The sequence below is a fragment of the Protomyctophum parallelum genome (genome assembly GCF_964188405.1).
Source record: "Protomyctophum parallelum genome assembly, chromosome: 4".
NCBI lineage: Eukaryota > Metazoa > Chordata > Actinopteri > Myctophiformes > Myctophidae > Protomyctophum > Protomyctophum parallelum.
In genome coordinates this window covers 35,441,527-35,456,040 of record NC_139700.1, presented here as the reverse complement: position 1 = coordinate 35,456,040, position 14,514 = coordinate 35,441,527, and the positions used below count along the sequence as shown (strand labels likewise).

The 14,514-nt window shown below is 43.0% G+C and overlaps 1 protein-coding gene across 1 annotated transcript in view; it reads left to right on the top strand.

The window, feature by feature from the left end:
- The window catches only part of LOC310856988 (NT-3 growth factor receptor-like), a gene marked incomplete at its 3' end in the record, with an annotated part of 231,729 nt that overhangs the window by 156,925 nt on the left and 60,290 nt on the right, over positions 1-14,514 (top strand). Inside the window, exon 13 of the mRNA XM_083762577.1 lies at positions 11,682-11,870. Within this exon, the coding sequence (XP_083618703.1) occupies positions 11,682-11,870 (189 nt within the window). The remainder of the gene's footprint in view (positions 1-11,681; positions 11,871-14,514) is intronic.

The following is a 14,514-nucleotide window of genomic DNA, read 5'->3' as shown; positions in this document are numbered from 1 at the left end:
TGTCCGGGGTTTATGTCAGCATGCATTGGCAACGGGTTCCTTGACGCTAAAATAAAATGTACTTCAGATCTGAGCCAGGTCTCCTGAGGAAGTGCGTCTGAAGCCAGTCCTTCCTGGGCAGGATAGTATCCGGACGTGAAAACAAAAGGTTATATTAGATTAGTAGCCAGCTTTCCAATTACCTTGTGGTTTTCATGCATTACGTGTCCACTCCACCTCTACTAGTTGAATGACTCAATATTGTGCTAAAAAGATGAACTGCATGTATAATAGAATGGACTAGCAATCTGGCATCAAAATACATAGCCTCAAGAAATCAGCCAGGACTCCATTGCTTACAGTACTATGACATGATGCATCTGTAATATTAGCATTCCAGATATATCAAGAAACACACAGAGAACTTCCAAAACTCAAAACAAACTTAATTGCTATCTGGTCACTAAAACGTGAATATAAACTGTATCTGTTTATGGTCAAAGATAAAAAGCAGAGACGGATCTTGACCAAATACAGAATGAGTGACCACAGTCTGGCCATAGAGAAAGGACGACACAAGAAGACCTTTCTACCTCCAGAACAAAGAGTGTGTGGTCATTGTACCACAGCTGAGGTACACTTTCTAATTAAATGTAATAAATATAATAATATAAGAACCCGCATATTTTTTAATACATTTGAGTTGTTGAGGAGAGGGACCTGCAGCACACCTGGCTGCTCAGAATGTGACTGCAATGAGAGAGAGAGAGGAGGTGGAGGGAGATGGGGAGGATGAGAGAATGAGCTGTCATAGAAACAGATGCAGTGACAATTATAGCTATACGTTTTTTGTTTGTTTTTCATCTTAATGTGCGTGTGTGTGTGCGTGCGACGTGTGTGTGTTCATATTGTCCACAGTGATTTACTCTTGCAGATAAATCAGAAAGAAGAGAGATGGATGGATGAAGTGAGATCATTAACCACATGTCATGCCTCGTGTGAATATGCCGGACGCATAGGAATGTATTGATTTCATTCTCTCCGTCTGTCTGTCTGTCTGTCTTCACAGCCTGCTCATGTGATGAGGTGTAATGCTTAACTCATCCTCTGTGGTGTCTATAGAGGCCAGAGTAATGCTCAACGTATACTCTGTCACACCACAGTCTATATAAGTCAGGCTTCAGTGTCTGAGTTTCCAGACTGAGGATGTTGAAGTGTCCTTGGACACGACACTGAACCCTACGCCATTCTTGAAACTATCTCCTCACCACTCGCCCTACACACTTCCACTCGGTTTGAGCATAGATATATAAATAATGGAGACGCAATGCAATGCAAGTGCATGGGAGGATCTATGCTCAAACCGAGTGGAAGTGTGTAGGGCGAGTGGCGAGGAGCTAGTTTCAAAAAGGGGGCTACGTTGCCTCCAATGAGTCGGTCGGTGCTAGCTTGCCACCATTGTTGTGTGAATGTGGGAAGTGAGAACGCTGGAGTCAACTGTTCACCACTTCACCTCCCAATGTATGAATGAATGAATGACCCATTATAAAGTGCTTTGAGCAATTGGAAAAGCGCTATAAAATGCAATTCATTAGACTAGAGTATCAAATAATGCATGTTGTAGTTTACATGAGCCATGTAGTTCATACATGGCTCATGTCTTCTTCTTTTGTTGTAGTTTATGAAACCGTTCTTCTTTTGTTGTAGTTTATGAAATATGTCTTCTTCTTTTGTTGTAGTTTATGAAACAGTTCTTCTTTTGTTGTAGTGTATGGCTAACTGTGGTTGGAAAAAGAACTACAGCGCCAGTGAAAAAAGTAGGAAATACTCAAGCGATGTTATTTCTGTGGCCAATTTGTAGTTCGGCTCTGCGGTGACAAGTACAACTGTTTTAATGAGAATGAGGTGAGAGACACTGTATTCACTCCAGAGGTTGGAATCCTGACGTTTTTAATGAGCCCGGGACGCGGGCAGAGGGACTTCATGGCTTCTTTTTAGGGCCCACATGAGAAGCTTACCCTCTGCTCAGATGTTTTAATGTATCCCAGTGCTGCTGGGGAGAGATACATGGCACCTCACTTTAATTTAATTGGGTCCCACTGTCCTCAGCGCCTGTGAACGTTTGAATAATCATGAATTTACAGCACTTATTTCTTCTTTTGTTTTTCCCTTTCCTTTTTGTTTTGTTTCTCAACGCTGTGTGTCTTGGCCAGATGGGCTGCAAAAAAGAAACTCAATTAGAATATGACGAATAAAATAACAAAATCTAGAACATTGAGGAGAATACACACTACCAACAGATGCACAGCATGTATAAATACACAGATGACATCACTGAAGCCTGCAGTGTCCTGACGCATGTTTAACTGATGTTCCTCTTTTAAAAATAATTCAAAATGTCGAGTTTCTGAGGTTTCGTTGGTCTGACTCGGCCCATTACTATAACCCCATCTCTATAACCCCGTCTCTATTCCCTAACCCCAAATGCAGCGCATGTACGTCGGAGTAACAAGATGGCGTATATGTCATGCCATGACACCCTGTCAGCTTGTACTGTAGATCGTCTATTTTAGCCTTTTGAACATTTTCCAATATGTTTGCATAAAGTATAGAATAGGACTTAAATGGGAGTATTTCTACATTGTGATATTGATACTTTTACTTAAATAAAAGAAAATAGTACAGGTTCATGTGTCCTCACATACAGTAGGTCATGTACTGTAAGCCAAGGTTTGAACTTATTAATAGTTCACTTTGTTACAGTAGGTTGCTTTGATGAAACACATGAAACACAGATGCTGCTGTGCTCTGTGGAACCCAGGCTGAGTAAGTACAATTACAAGCTCATTAGTCTGTGAAGCACGCACACACACACTCTCAAAGACATCTCATGCAGCAATGACCACTGATGGGCACATGATGCCTCGACCAAATGGGGGAATTTATTCAAAGGTAATAACGTCCTTACAGCCAGTGAGAGGCAGGTATTGACACCGGAGGCCTGTCCTTTGATAAATGGAAGCAATAAAGTGTGACTGACAGACTGTGGAACCAACTAGACACTCAGAGTGTGTGTGTGTGTGTGTGTGTGTGTGTGTGTGTGTGTGTGTGTGTGTGTGTGTGTGTGTGTGTGTGTGTGTGTGTGTGTGTGGGGCTTTGTGTTAACTCTCAGCATAAATCACAATGAGCCTATACACTGGCTATTCTTTACACTACACAGGGGTCAATGTTGCTTCCAATAAACCATAATGGTCCAGATGCAGCCATGTGTTCTACAGTGGGGTAATGTATGATGCTATACTGCACTGTTGCAAAACTGCCGCCAAGAGGACCGGTTTAAGCTGAACAAAGTGTGTTGTTGGCCGTTTAGCTACAATGAATGATCTACCACTACTACTACTATGGTGGTCTGGTGGTTACCCGTATTGCTTAGCTTAGCAGAAATCAAATCAAAATCAAATCAAACTTTATTTGTATAGCACCTTTACAACAGCCAAAGCTGACAAAGTGCTGAACAGAGTAAAAACAAGACAGTAGAGCATAGCAATATAAAACAATGAAAAGAGATAATAATAAATAATAATAAAACAGAGCATAAATAGCACAGAGCAGAAAATCAATATAGGCACAATACACACTGCGCCTAGGTGCCAAGCCGACCCTCATAATAACAATTTTCTCCGCGGCTCTGCCGCGTAATAGCGAGCAGCCGTGTGTGCGTCCTCACAAACGGCGAGAATAGCCAAATCAAGTCAATCTGCATGAGGAAACAAAGCGCTCTCGGCAGCACAATATCCTACGAGTAGGGCAACCAAATGGTAATCTATACTGTACGTCCCTGGGTCAGATCAACATATGGAATCATCAGCTCCATGGAGATTTAAGGGTTTGAGGTCAGATGTAGATTTGCTGGCCGGCTCCATATATGCAGATATAAGTGATGATCCATTCTTCTCCATGTATGGCTATCCAGGGTTTGATGAGGTCAGTGTCGTGATCTTCATATTATGGAGACGAACATATATGGTAGCGTGATGTGTCGCGAGGCGTGATTTACCATTTACGAGGCGTGATGTCACGAGCCGTGACCATATATGGAGGCGTGACACGAGGCGTGACACGACTGAATGATGGGATATGCAGGTTTTCATAGTAAACTGCGGCCTATACGGTCTGCAGGAAATACTCTCTTCTTGTTGCACAGCTCACTTTAATACGCCTCGTTGGCTTTGCCACTGTGGATATCAATTTCCCAAAAAACAAAACAATATAGGCTAAAACTGCACAAAACATTAAAATGGAATAAACATAAAACAGCTCAGCTGGAGAATGTATATTTTCCTATTAAAACAAGCCTTTTAGAGCAGTATGGTGTTAACTACTAGAGCATCTTTTAGTTGTTCACTGACCACATACACAGAGTATACATTGTCTCTGCGTGGGAGATTCCTCTAGGCACTGCTGGCCTCTATACTGTAGGCCAGGGTTTCTCAAAGTGGGTGCAGTGACACATGTCCAGGAGTGCCTCAGAATACTTTGATAACATTTGGAATTCATCAATGTCACTTGCACTGTACTTGGTGTGTTCTTTTTCCGTCTCTCTCTCTCTCTCTCTCTCTCTCTCTAAGTCCATCCATCCATCTTCAACCGCTTATCCATAGTCGGGTCGCGGGGGCAACAGCTCCACCAGTGTTCCAGACGTCCCTCTCCAAGTCACATCGGCAAATATAGTAGATCTGTAAGCTTACAACATGCCATGTTGTGACACGTTGTGAGCTTGTAGATCGGCTTCTTTTTGGTGAATCGTCCCCCCAGAATAGGAATCCCGGTGGTGGTTAGAGGCCAAGTATAACAAATATTTTCAGTCTGTCCTGCTAACGGAAACTGATATTCACTCCAGTTTTCCTTGTGACTGTATCTTTGGGGAAAATGTTTATATTGTTACGTACCGTTAATATGACATGAGGTGCTAAAGTAACAATGTATTTCAGGGGTGCCGCCCGTGGATGAAAAGGTTATTTACAGGGGTGACCTGAGCCAAAAACAAGTTTGAGAACCTCTATCTGCTCTAGGCTATGGTGAGCCATGCATCAGGCCTGAACTGAAGTTTGCGTGCGTGCATCGCACGTCAGAGCTCTTTATAAGAGACTGACAGCTCTTATTGTCAGCACATACCAAGCTCCCGACGCGTGCATCAATCTGGAAACCCACTATACATAGAGGGTTATAACCTTCCAGCGGAAAGGTCACGCGAGTCACAGGAGCTCATTGTCTTCCTGTCGTGTCAGTTCCTCCGCGTGTCCATTAACTGTGGATCTAGCCCACCTATAGCATGACCTTTAGCAGCCCCATGAAACATGCTTATCTTTTACAGCCTTTCACCCTTCTACCCCCACCCCCCCACCCCCCCTATCTCACACCCTTCTACACCCACCCCCCTCTCTCACACCCTTCTACCCCCACCACCCTCTCTCACACCCTTCTACCCCCACCCCCCTCTCTCACACCCTCCTACCCCCACCCCCCTCTCTCACCCCCCTCTCTTCTACCCCTATTATACTATTATTACTATAAAGCTCTCAATGGTCTCACACCTCCGTACCTCCGTGACTGCCTACCTAGATATGTCCCTAACCGCCCCCTCAGGTCCTCCAATGCTGGCCTACTTGAAGTGCCTAAAAGAATGTGCACAAAAAAATATGGTGAGGCAGCTTTTTGCTTCTACGGCCCAACAGCCTGGAATAAACTCCCATTCGAGCTCAGACACGCACCCTCTGTAGACATTTTTAAATCTCAACTCAAGACTCACCTCTTCACTCTTGCTTTTAGTTGAGTTTTACTATGCATGTTCCTACCCTGCCCTGACTGATTTGCTGCATGTGGTGTTTTTATTTGTTTTTATTTATTTTATGTTCTTATATTCAATTTTGTTCTTTGCCATTGTTCTATCATTTTAACTACTTGTGTTTTATTGTATTATATTTTTGTGTCCTGCCATGTGAAGCACTTTGAGCTGCATTTATGTATGAAAGGTGCTATACAAATAAAGTTTATTATTATTATTATTATATTATTATTTTTCTTACAACTTAACCTTAAAATAAGTTTTGTCCCGACCCGGCCCTTTGGTGTGGTTTGGGCTTTAGACACAAGGTGCCTGAGCATAGAAAAATACTGTATACTGTAGCCTACATTTAATTTACATAATTTAGAATTTAATTAAAACTAAGGAGTTGACTGTGTAAGGGTTCCCAACCTGACCGCTTTAGTGTATTATTTGTTCATAATTATTGAAGTGAGATAATGGCTTTTCTTAAATTAACATTCAAATGAAGACAAACTATGCATGCGGCTTGAAGTTGGCTATAAAACTATGAGTCTATGCGTGACTCCTGCGAGGAATATGAAATGCCAAGATAATTGCCTGTGATGATCTGTCTGCTGAGAAGAACAGCCTCCTGCAAATATTTGACAATTATTCATTGTATAAACATGCTAAATGTGTTAAAGCACGCAATCTGGCGTCTTCTACAATCATACTATTAAGCGGAGACTGATACCATATCCTGTAGTGCTCAGAGGCTGTTGGCGCTCAGTGTGCGCTGCGAGTCTTCAGTAAATGCCAAGCAATGTTAGGATGCTTACTCAAAGTCCACAGAACATTTATTCAATTTTAACTTTGGCATTTCAAAGTAACACAGTGGCTTGAATATAGAACAATCAGCAGGTCTCAGGCTCCAAATGACGCAGCAGACCGCCCGTTGCACATTGTTTCCACAGAGCACTTTGTCTCTTCATTGTTTATTAGTTTAAAGCTGGTTACAGTGTTGTGTTCGGCCCAGCTTAGCTGTTCCGCAAGCTTATGAGGTGTCACAATGTATTAATTTCTGTAAGCCATCGTGTGTCCCCGCTGCTCACGCGCACACACATTATGATTGAACTTAAAACATGTTTTAAAACATGAAGCAGAATAACGTACCGTAAACTGCAAGCAGATAAACTGCAGGCCTATACGTACCTACATACCAATATTATGTTCTAGATGTTCAAACTTGATACATCTGTATTGTTCTTTTTTTTTGTTTGTTTGTTGTTTTCATAATTTTCCCTCCCCCCCACACACTCTCTCTCTCTCTCTCTCTCTCTCTCTCTCTCTCTCTCTCTCTCTCTCTCTCTCTCTCTCTCTCTCTTGATTAGGATGTTTTGGAAACCGTAAGGCAGTGCAGTTACAAAAGCCATATGCTAAAAGCATAACACAAAAAAGCCTCCCTGGAGGGCTCGTTACGTTCCATTGTGGTCATTTGCTCTCTCTCTCTCTCTCTCTCTCTCTCTCTCTCTCTGACAGTGAAAGCATTGTGCGCTTGATGATTTGCATTCCTCCACACTTTCCATCTCTCTGTCCCTCCTCTTGATACCTGTCCTGCACCCACCCCTTCCCCTCCCTCGCTCTACACCACCTGGCAGGCACTCTCCTTTCCATTACTTATCCCCATCTCTCTCTCTCTCTCTCTTTCTCTCCCTCTCTCTCTCTCTCGTGTTCTCTGTCAGCTGTGAAGGTTGAACGTGTCAGCGGTATTAACAAGAGAGAGGCCTGATGTGTTGTGTGTTCCTAACCACAGAATGTACCTTACATCAGGCATTCTCAGCTGGCATGCTGCTGACAACATACAACATTGGACTGTCATGTCCCTGGGGCCAGAATCCACTATATACATACCGCACGCATGCACACGCACACAAACACGCACACACAAATGGAGGAGGTGGGGGGGACAGCTAGGAACAAACACTCTGGTGGGCAAAAACATTTAATCTCCCACTCACAGTTTTCCAATCCAAACAGTGTATTTTGTCCGGCGGGGAGCCAAAACACCAAAAACATGAATTTTGAAATGTTAGCAATAGCTAGCTATGAGGCTGCCTGTCACACATAGGCTCCATTAGGCTGTCACACACTGTTTGCTGTGTTGACATTTACATATTTGTCTGTCAACTGTGCCTACACACACATCCTGCAGCCAAGTACGGCCTCACATTGCAAAGCAGCCACTTAACTGTACCCATGGTGGATGTGTTTACCGGTGAAATTAATGATCCTTTTGTGACACGCAATTAAAGAAAGAAAAGAGGTGCTTTTAAAATGTGCTCTGCATAGAGAATGTAGACTAGAGAGAGAGAGAGAGAGAGAGAGAGAGAGTGTCTGCACGTGCGCGTGTGTGCACGTGCGCATGTGAATGCACGTCTGCAAATATGTGCGAGGGAGTGAGTGAGTCAGATTGTTGTGAAGCAGCACAGCCTCTCTCCTCCTCCTCTGTATGTCTCATCATGTCAGGTCCAGATGTTCTGTCCTGCTGCTCGCAGCCTTCCTTCACAACACCTCCTTGCTCTCGGTAGTATAGATCTTACATTTACTTAAAGTAGCTATAAGCAATAATATTTTTAATGATTTTATTTATTTATTTTGTCCCTGTGACACATCTAGGGGCCACAATCTGCATTCAAAGTTGTTCCTAGAAGCTTTATTATTGGTCGAAAAAATAAAACCCGGTCTAAATGACTAACCAATCGGGAAGTATACAGTCAACAGTCTTGGATCATAGCTTCATTTTTATTGAGTTTTTGTCTGTGAAAAAAGGTAGTCGACGAAAATAATTCGTCATAGTTTTAGTCGAACTTAACGCGACTGTTATCGATCCTCACCCACCACCAAGGGGTGGTGGGTGAGGATCCGCCGAGTCGCAGGCATGGAGAACATGAGCCAACACAACAAAGTACTACACATATTCTAGAGTTTATTACACACACACAGAGAGAAATATATACAGTAAGAATTGGATGACATCCCTAGCAGATTATGGAAACAAAGATAAGAACAAGCATGCAGCTCGCATCATATTTCACATACTGACACTGTACAGACACAAGACAGTAGTGGACAAGCATCATGTCATTCCATGGTTATCATTATTATGCTTATGAAGATAAATGTTTTGTCAGGCAGCTGAGGTCATGTATCATTACAAAGGCTGTGTAATGTTTCACTTCCTCCTTTCCCTTCTGGTGGCCTATTCTAGGTCAGAGACTTTCCCTCCTGAGTCCAGGGTTGGGAGGGTTACTTTTAAAAAGGAATCCCCTACAGTTACAAGTTACTTGCTAAAAAATGTAGTCAGTAACGTAATCCCGATTACTCCATTTAAAAAGTAACTACAAGTTACTTTCAGTTACTTTTCGATTACTTTTAAGTAAAACTCAATTTAGTTAGATAATACAAGTTTTACCATTGATAGACAAGAATGTTGAGCCTATGAAATTAAGATAAGGACAACTGAAATATGGTTAAGGTCATTTCATTGTTAAGAATTTGACCTCTCTGAACAGTTACATTACTGTAGAGTCATTGTGTCAACTTATAACAGATCATAAGAAAAATGCATCTTGACCTACAGAACCATTTTGATTGTTTGATTGACAACAACCAACAACTTTGACAACCAACAACTCCATCCATGTGTGGTCAAAGTGGCAAATAAAAACTATTTTTGACATTCCTGGCTGACACTCATTTAGATAGACATGGCATGAGTTTAAAACATTGACTAGACAGTAAAGACTAATTTATATAGTCTACAAATAACTCATTGTATTTGACCTAAAAGAGAAGACTGCGCTACCCATTATTTATCCCTAATCCAATATATCATATGCTCTCCTATCTAGTATCTCTGCAGTGTTGCCTGGTCTGATTATTATAAGCCACATTGGGCTTATTTTTCTGAAGTTGCTTGTAAATAATGGTAGAACGGTTGTGAGCTTGTAGATCGTCTATTTTCAAATAGCCAACATATATAAATATGCACATTGTTTAATGGACGATATATATAGCTTTGAAGTGCTCGTGTGGCCTTTTATAGTCGCTTCTTTTGGGCTTGTTTTCATAGACCTGGTTGCTTATTTCTCTCGCAAATTGGCAACACCGCCAGCAGCAGCCTCCACTGTGAGGATTTTACACAGAGTCAGAGAGGTGCGCGCTGCGCTCAACTCCAATCCATTCCGTTTGGTGTTATAATAATTTATAACTTGTTTGTAAAATTAATGAGGGGAAGGGGAGAATGTAATCCTCATGTAACCCCCGTTACAACACCCCCGTTACTGTAATCCAGATTACACATTTTAAAATGTACTCTAAGACGTTACAGTTACGTTTTTTTTTACTCTGATTACAGTAACGGATTACATGTAATCCGTTACTTCCCAACCCTGCCTGAGTCCTATACCCAGGTCGGCCCTAAAACAGTCAGGAGAAGTTTTCCCTCTCCCGACTGAACTCTCAAACTCCTACCACCACGCCACGCAGGCAGCCACGCACAAAGTCACTCATGGACGCACGCTGTGCAAACCTCCCTTTCCATCATCCACTATCTTCTTTATCACTATCTTCCTTATACCTTACCTCCCTTCTGCCTGTCTTCCTTGACCCTCCACAGCTTAACTGTTCTATACTGCATAACCCGTGTTCCCCGCTATTTAATCCAATATTCTACGCTGCCGAGATTGTTTTATTACCTTTAGAGCATACGCCGAAGTATTTGCAGCTTTCAACCACGAAAATCCGGCGAAAAATAGTCCAATGGTTTGTTGTTGATCAGACGACCCAGCGGCCATGACAATGCGAAACGAACTCAGCCTGCACAGCATGTTGTAGTCTAAACAAACGGCCCCTTCACATGCATTGGGCTCAATTTCCCAGAAGCCCTAGCAGCCCAGAGGATGACTTGATTTCCGGTTTCGTCATCATAACGCGACGATTTGAATAATCAATTGTTCCTATGGAGATGAATAATAATTGTGAATGGATAAATGCATATCGGCTAGGGAGACTGTCTAAGGGAGACCGTCCTGATTGAAGTATCGTGTTTGTGTTGGAGCGTGAGGGCGTTAATTATTTTTGTGAAATTGGTTTCTGTTGGCTGACTGACTGGTTGATGATGGCTTAATGAATACATTGTTATTGTAATCTGTATGGTTGGTAGAGTATGTTAATTCCATAATAACTACAGTAAAGCACCAGCAGTGGTTGCTCTTCCAATGTAAACCTCTTATGTCCAAAACTGTTACTTTTCAGGTTTTAAATTCAAAAGTAGAAAACGTGGCAAGCTCGAAACACGTCGCTTCACGCTGCATTTGGAGCTTGTGGATCTACTACTTTTGACATGGGCTCCATCAGAAGGCAGTTTCTAACAGATTTGGACATACAAGGTTTCCATCCGATATTTTCTTTTTGAGCGGTGCACACCGCTCCAATGCCTGGCTTCATGTGTCCCTATGTGTCTGCATGGGAACTATTTTGTGTGTCTTAAGTGCCAGGTCTTATGACTTAACTTAAGATCTGAGGCGTGGTGAATGCTGTTTAGCTATTTTGAGACCTGGTACTTAAGACATGCAAAATAGGGCCCAGTGTGTCTATGTCTGTTTGGGGTATGGACAGTACCGTCGGGTGACCTCAAGTGGCACTGTTGAGCAGTATTACTAACAATAAAACAGTACAGTACAGTACAGTAACTATCACAATAAAAGTAGGCCTATCGTTGCACCACTATAGTTCACACGAGTGTGATTCTTTCTTTTAAAAGTGTAATGCATCTATTAACAACAAACTAATCCATCTTTCTCCACCCGTCTCCTCTCTCCCTGCCTCCCCGTAGGTCCAGTAGCAGTGATCAGTGGCGAGGAGGACTCGGCCAGTCCCCTCCATCATGTGAACCATGGCATCATCAGCCCCTGCACTCTGGACACAGGTCCCGACGCCGTGGTCATTGGCATGACCAGGATACCCGTCATCGAGAACCCACAGTACTTCAGGCACGGACACAACTGCAACAAACCGGCCACTTGTAAGTGTCCATTTTAAATATGTATTACTTACAGGTAGAGTAAGCTGACAGGGAGTGAGATCGGGAGTTGAACCCACGACCCGCTGTCAGGCTGGATTGACAGCCGAGGTGCCCGGACTGCTAGGCCGGCCCGGGCCAGTGTCCAACCATTCTGCATCAATCAATTACTTTTTTTTTTTTTAAGATATTTTTTTGCGGCTTACGCCTTTATTGATTTTTTAAGGGATAGAAAGTAGGCTGACAGGAAACGGGAGAGAGATGGGGGGATGACATGCGGTAAAGGCCGTGTCGGGTCCGGGAGTCGAACCCGCGGCACACCGCGACTGGATCACCAGTCCGGTGCCCAGACCGTTACGCTACGGCCTGGGCCAATCAATTACTTTTGTTGAGGCGAACGGAGTGACACTGTGACACTTTGCGTTATAAAATAGAAGTACCGGTAATCTAGATACATTAGAATACATCATGCATGGGAAGTACATTTAACAATCTGTTTGGTGCTGTAGTTCTCTGACAAAAGCAGGGAGAAAACATACCTATACAGGTATACTGCATCTGGTTTGTTTACTTAAGTAAAACTAGCAATACCACAACATGCAAAACCCATTCACAAGTAAAAGTCCTGTATTCAAAATTGTACTTTAGTCAAACCTTTTCTACAAGATTCTACAACATACTGTACGTGGCGCAGTGCAACACGTTGTGAGCTTGTAGATCTGGTATTTTCAAATAGCCTACGTAGGGTAGGTACCCTCACAAAAAACATGCAGTAATCCTGGTCTCTAAACTGCCTCCCCCTGGCCAGCCGGGGCGCCTGATGGCGGGGAAAGGAACTGGTTGGAATAACGTGTTCCTTCCACTCGCTACGTCCAACCAGGGAAACTCCCCCCTGTCAGGTGTAAAGGAGCAACTTGGACACTCAGGCATGAAGGAAGCATGAGTTCAAGTCCGTTGCGCTCCCCATGTCCCCCATATAATATATGGGGGACCTAGTGCCAACCTAGTCCCCATATTATGGGGACTAGGTTGGCAGAGGGTGTGTAGAGCCCAGGATCACATTAGATAATTGACACACGGGTGAAAAATGTGTTACAAAAATCGTGGGATAAAAGATATTATAAAATAAAAGATAAAATAAAATATCCTACGTATAAAATATGGCTTAAAGCTGTATGTTTTGTAATAATCTAAATCTGCAAAGTAACTACTAGTAACTAAAGCTGTCAAATAATTGTAGTGGAGTAAAAAGGTGCAATATTTGCCTCTGAGATGTAGTGCCATATACTAAGCTTAATTTAAAGTACCTCAAAATTGCACAGTACTTTACACCAATGCTATACTGTACTTTACTGTACTGTATAAGAGAGGAACTGCTTGTGTCATGCAACCAAGCTGTACCCAAAACAATAACTACTAGGCCTGTGCCACGGCATCGTGGCTCTATGATATTAACTACTAGGCCTGTGCCACGGCATCGTGGCTCTATGATATTAACTACTAGGCCTGTGCCACGGCATCGTGGCTCTATGATATTAACTACTAGGCCTGTGCCACGGCATCGTGGCTCTATGATAATAACTACTAGGCCTGTGCCACGGCATCGTGGCTCTATGATAATAACTACTAGGCCTGTGCCACGGCATCGTGGCTCTATGATAATAACTACTAGGCCTGTGCCACGGCATCGTGGCTCTATGATATTAACTACTAGGCCTGTGCCACGGCATCGTGGCTCTATGATATTAACTACTAGGCCTGTGCCACGGCATCGTGGCTCTATGATATTAACTACTAGGCCTGTGCCATGGCATCGTGGCTCTATGATAATAACTACTAGGCCTGTGCCACGGCATCGTGGCTCTATGATAATAACTACTAGGCCTGTGCCACGGCATCGTGGCTCTATGATAATAACTACTAGGCCTGTGCCACGGCATCGTGGCTCTATGATATTCAGACTGTCAGAATATATGGTCATAAGACCAAAGGAACATAACATGTACTTCTAGTCATTTCCCATCGAAGACGAGAAGACATTTTGTCAACAATGGTCTATTCGTGTGGGCTTTTTGTCAAGTTTAAAGGGGCTAAATAACACAGAGCACCAGCTCGGCCTTGCTTTATGTCAAGTCGCAAGGTGATGTCGCATATTGTATCAGATAGATGCTACCATGGGTCAATTGGCTCCATATAGCCACAAGGCCACTGGCTTTAGGCTGGTAAAATACCTACTGTACTTCCCGCAGGCAATCAGGCTTGTGAACGAACAGACCAGGGAAAAAACCTAACAATCGCTAAAGAAACCCTGAACTTGAGCTGCTGACTTGCCTATATTCTTTAATGGTTGCATTTCCTGAAGCCTCCTGATTTTCTTTGTAGCTCATATCACAGTATCTCACAGGGAGAAAAGGAAGGCAGAAAATGTATATTTATTAAAATATCTCCACTTTTCCACAAGATTCAGACGCACGGACAGGGGCGAAAACTTTGTCATTTGTACACTCTCAGACTTATGGTGGTTTTGAGAAACACCAGCATTGTAATTGCATGGCCGACGTGAAGTCCACACACCAGCTCTCTAACAGGGTGATAAATAACGTTTCCAGAAACGGTTCCAAATGAGACATGACACATGCCTTTGAGC